Source organism: Sardina pilchardus, chromosome 20 (genome assembly GCF_963854185.1).
Source record: "Sardina pilchardus chromosome 20, fSarPil1.1, whole genome shotgun sequence".
NCBI classification, from domain to species: domain Eukaryota; kingdom Metazoa; phylum Chordata; class Actinopteri; order Clupeiformes; family Clupeidae; genus Sardina; species Sardina pilchardus.
This window is the reverse complement of record NC_085013.1, coordinates 30,998,765-31,003,764: the sequence shown is the minus strand read 5'-3', so window position 1 is coordinate 31,003,764 and position 5,000 is coordinate 30,998,765. Positions and strand designations below refer to the sequence as shown.

At 53.6% G+C, this 5,000-nt stretch overlaps 2 protein-coding genes across 2 annotated transcripts in view; one reads left to right on the top strand and one right to left on the bottom strand.

The window, feature by feature from the left end:
* LOC134067322 (transcription factor IIIB 90 kDa subunit-like) overlaps positions 1–5,000 on the top strand; it is a 47,977-nt gene that overhangs the window by 15,655 nt on the left and 27,322 nt on the right. The gene's annotated exons all lie outside the window — the stretch shown is intronic.
* Positions 795–3,824, bottom strand: LOC134067337 (BTB/POZ domain-containing protein 6-A-like). The gene is made up of 4 exons (XM_062522577.1): positions 3,427–3,824; positions 3,216–3,306; positions 2,984–3,102; positions 795–1,922 (listed from the first exon to the last, which is right to left on the bottom strand). The coding sequence occupies exons 1-4, from the start codon at positions 3,768–3,770 to the stop codon at positions 884–886; spliced, it is 1,593 nt and encodes a 530-aa protein (XP_062378561.1). The 5' UTR covers positions 3,771–3,824; the 3' UTR covers positions 795–883.

Genomic DNA, 5,000 nt, shown 5'->3' with positions numbered 1-5,000 from the left:
GTGGAATCTCCCGTCTGGTCTGGGTTGCTGAGCTCTCCGAGGAGCCGAGCCTTTCACACATACTCACACACACACACACACACACACACACACACACACAAATCTACGCTGAGCTCTCCATCCAAGGAATCAGCAGCTCATCTGCTGCAGCTTTGGCAAGATCATTCAGTTCAAACGAGAGAAGAGAAGAGTGTGTGTGTGTGTGTGTGTGTGTGTGTGTGTGTGCTCAGTCAGCAGAGATGAGTGCAAGTGTTCTCAGTAAAAAAATGTTTTATGAGTTCAGGTTCAGGAGTAACAGTGTCCTGTCTTAGTCATGAACACTAATAATTAAGAATAAAATAATAGTCTCATTTAGCCATGAACACAAGTTTAAATTAAGAGTTAAACGGTAATAACTGCGTAATAAAATAATAAAGTCTGTGGTGGTAAGATATCTACAGCGGGACGAGAGAGAACCGCTCCAGTGTCCTGGCACATCTCAAGGCCAATCAGTAAACAGTAATACAATACAATAACAGCTTTAAATTAACATCATTAAATTAATTAAAATAAGATTTAGAGAATTAAAATACGGTGTTTCTTAGAGAAAATAAATAAGTCCAAAGAGCATTCATCTGTCAGTGGCAAGATACACAACATGCACAGCCCTGGAGTCTGGCAGTTGTAGCAGTGCAGAGAAAGTGTGTGTGTGTGTGTGTGCGCGTGTGTGTGTGTGTGTCTGTCCAGTAAGGGTCCAGTCTGTGTGTGCTTGTGTGTACGTGTCTCTCTGTCCAGTAAGGGTCCAGTCTGCGTGTGTGTGTGTCCTCTGTTAGGGTCCAGCCTCAGTGTGTGTGCGTGTGTGTGTGTGTGTGTGTGTGTGTGTGTGTGTGTGTGCGTGCGTTCCTCATGCGTAGAACACCAGTTCTGGGATCTGTCCTCCCTGCACGCCGGTTCCGTTGGTGCTGTCTGCGGAACACTGGAACTGGAAGGTGACGTTCCCACTCTGGGCCTCCGTGAGCCCCTCCTGCCCGAAGTAGCTGAGCTCGGTTCCCTCCAGAACCACGCTGACCGTGTAGAACGCGTCGGGTTCCACCAGCACCGGGTGCTCCAGGAGAACCGGGAAGGTGGCGCTGGATCCGTCGGAGGTGAAGCGGGCGTGCGTGTGTGCCAGCGTGTTGCCGTGGCGATGCTTGAGCTCGATGCTCACGGCGTATTCCGCCCCGGCGCCGCTCGACCCGTACAGCCCCACCCCCGCCAGGAACACGCGCCGGTCCGCACAGAACTGGATGCTGTCGCAGCGCCCGCGGTAACGCCACTGGTTGCTACGGTACGCGGCCGACTGGAAGCGGCGGCAGCGCTGGGGGCGGAGTCCTCGCCGTGGCGACGAGGGGAAGGGGGGGCGGGGCTTGTTGGCGGCGGTGTGCCAGAGGAACATCTGATTGGTCTCCTCCAGCGACAGCAGGCCGGACTGGGCGGGACCGTCGGCGAACTCCTGCAGCGAGAGCGAGGCCACGCGGACCTGGGCCAGCACCGGGCCACACACCACGCTGCGCTTGCTCTGCGCACACACACTCAGCCCCCGCCGCACACACTCCGCCTCCGCCCAGCGCTCCACGGCCGAGAACACACTCGCCTCGCGCGCGTTCAGCGTCTCGCGCCGCAGCAGCCGCGTCAGCGTGGGCGGGTCCAGCTGGCAGAAGGCCTCCGATTGGAGGGCCAGCTCGGCCTGCGCGTCAATCATCTCCCAGCAGCGCTGCGATAGGCCGGGCTCCTCGAACAGCACGCTCTGGCTGAGCAGCACGCAGGCGTTCCCCGCCTCTAGCCCCGCCTCCAGGAAGCTCACGCACGCGCGCGACAGCGCCCCCACCAGGTACTTCTTGGCAGCGTACAGCGTTGCCAGCACGGAGTCGGCCGTCAGCTCCACCTCGTCACTGTACAGGTACCTGAGGAGGACACGGAGTCAGTGAGCGCAGGACACACACACCTGGACAGGTACCTGAGGGACACAAACACCTGGACAGGTACCTGAGGGAGGACACACAGTCAGTGAGTGCAGGACACACACACCTGGACAGGTACCTGAGGGACACACACACCTGTACAGGTACCTGAGGGACACACACACCTGTACAGGTACCTGAGTCAGTGAGCGCAGGACACACACACCTGGACAGGTACCTGAGGGACACAAACACCTGCACAGGTACCTGAGGGACACAAACACCTGTACAGGTACCTGAGGGACACAAACACCTGTACAGGTACCTGAGGGACACAAACACCTGTACAGGTACCTGAGGGAGGACACAAACACCTGTACAGGTACCTGAGTCAGTGAGCGCAGGACACACACACCTGGACAGGTACCTGAGGTAGGACACGGAGTCAGTGAACGCAGGACATAAACTTCCACGAGTTAGTTCTACTCCACGACTCCGAACCAGTGACGGTGTAGTCTACGTGATGCACATAGATAGATAGATACTTTATTGATCCCCGAGGGGAAATTCAAGACCCTCAAAAAGCATCACCATCTCCGTATGAAGTAGGCAAGGATATCTATTAGCTGTAGTGGGTATACTGTGATCATCATCACATGCTAACTAGACTACACGACTACGCAGGACAGAAACCTCCAGAAGTTTATTCTACTCCACTCTGACCCCTCATCTGCTGCACAGCCTCAATATCTCTCACTTCCCTCTGAGGATCTCACACACACACACACACACACACAGCGCAGCAACAGCTTTATTGGCCAGGTTTGCGTAAACAAACAATGAATTTGACTCCGGTTGACTTTGCTCTCAAAGCAAAACAAAACACTCAAACAAATAAAACGTAAAAGAGAACACTAGCCTACGGATAGAATGAAGGGCGGTAGAACAAGGCTGTCTTCACCAAAATAACTCTTAATAACTTTCTGAAGGACGGTGAACCGGAGATGGCCCTGTAGTGGCCACGCGGGTTATTAGCGCGCCCTGTGATTAGTGCGCGGTCTTACCTCAGCAGGGCGAGGAACGCGGGCGGCTCCACATCTGGGATCCGGATCTCCGAATCGGTCTCCGCCAGCTCGCTGTAGAACATGGCGCAGAACACGGAGCTCCCTACGGCCAGGACGTACTGTGGGGACACGAGAGAGACGGGCACGTTTATGTATCCGCGCGCAGTCGGTAAGGTATGTGTAGCCTACATGTACAAGTGTCTACGATGCGTAACGGGACCGCGAGCCTCACCTTGTGTGCGGGAATTCTGAGCGTGTCTCCCGGTGGACCGACAATAAAATGGACGTCAGCCATCAGTTCGTTATTAAACATCGAGGCATTTCTGTGTGGAAAAGAGATGTGAGCGAGTTAGATACAGCGCAGCTTTCACTCTCGACTTTCAGTTTTCCTGCTTGTCAACACAACCGGCTTGTTTACAGCGCGCATTAGCTCGTGGGGTTACCTCTCCCGGAGTGTCGGGTGAGCCGCACTCACGGCGAGCTTCTCGGTGGTGTTCTCAGTGTTGTTGTTGTTGAGGATGTTCTGTTGGGTGGTGGGTGTCGTGACGGGGCTGAGCGGCTGCGTGACCGACCCGAGGCTGTTCTCTTCGGACGGGCTGACCGCGATGGTCCCGGCGCTCTGGAGGTTGGTGTGGCTCTTGGCTGGAAACAGTTCCGCTGCCATCTTTTTCTTCAGCGACAGAGTTAAAATCTCGTAGCACACCGGCAACTTGCCCGCGTGTTTACCGGCCCGTTTAGACTTTTTCAGCGTTTCTGGAAGTGAGAGAAGAAACGTCAAGCACCTCATAACGCGACCCTGTTTCAGCAGCCGGCATCGGTCCACTCAAATCAACTAGCCTACTCGGACTCCTAACGAAAGGTTAGCAATACGCTCTAAAAATGGTATATAGGACGGACGGCAACACAAGCCGATAATTTGTGAAGTAAATTGTACCAACCCTGAAGGAACTTGAAGAGCAACATGAAGAGATATCCGTCCGGCGGAATTATTCCAACTTGGAGTGGGTTTTTCTCTCGCGGTTTCATCACATCGCTTTCATTTAGACAGCCTCGTTAGAAATCCGTTACAGCGGTCGGTAATCCTTTCATAAACGGGTGGCTAATGATATATTCAGAAAAAAACTGTCCGGTTGCAGTCTAGTCCTCGCTCTGCCTTAGGCTTCGCTCGGTGTCCACTGTGTAGCCAAAGCGTTGAGACGCAGTTTCCTCTCGACCGGAAAAACACGGAGACCAGAACTGCCGACCGTAGCCCTCTGCAGCGAGCTTACTCTCCAGCTGCCGGCCAATCACATCGCTCCCCCGTTACACGTCACCAGTGTGGCTTCTCCTTGCGCCCCGGGCCGGTAGAGGGTGTGTGTGTGTGTGTGTGTGTGTGTGTGTAACCGGTTACCGACGGGCTTACTCCCGTTGCGTACCACAGAACATCTGCACCACATCAGGCCCGATCACTTCCTGCCCGTCTCAAAAGGAGCCATCTGGTTAGAACGGCCCAGAATGTCACTGATGGAGTTGATTCTGATGACAATTTGACAACAATTATCAAATTAAAATTGCCAATAACTCAACATTATAAACGGGAGCGCTAGCCGCTAGCGTTTCATATCCGACAGAAGCAATAATTAGTGTGTGTTCCTAACTATTAATTGGAGCATAATTGTGTGTGTGTGACTGGCTTGACTAATTGGTTGATGTCTGACTAGAGTGTGTGTGTGTGTGTGTGTGTGTGTGTGTGTGTGTGTGTGTGTGGTTGATGGGTCAGGATCACAGCTGTGGTGCGTTCTAAGGAACTGGACGTGTTCAGTGTGAGGCGGGAAACACACACAGAATCCTCTGTTCTGGAATACGGCGCTGGCCTTTGGAGAAGCGCACTTTGTTTTAAAAGCAAACAACACACACACACACACACACACACACACACACACACACACACACACACACACACACACACACACACACACACACACACACACACACACACACACACACACACACACACACACACACCGTGGTGTTCTGG

Bases quoted from the DNA above. Each gene is read 5' to 3' on its own strand.
- LOC134067337 (XM_062522577.1), bottom strand. From the start codon at position 3,770: ATGAGGTGCTTGACGTTTCTTCTCTCACTTCCAGAAACGCTGAAAAAG. The intron at 3,103-3,215 runs GTGAGGCTCGCG...GTGTCCCCACAG, and splicing joins TCAGAATTCCCGCACACAAG to TACGTCCTGGCCGTAGGGAG. The intron at 1,923-2,983 runs GTAAGACCGCGC...TGTCCTCCTCAG, and splicing joins GCGTTCCTCGCCCTGCTGAG to GTACCTGTACAGTGACGAGG.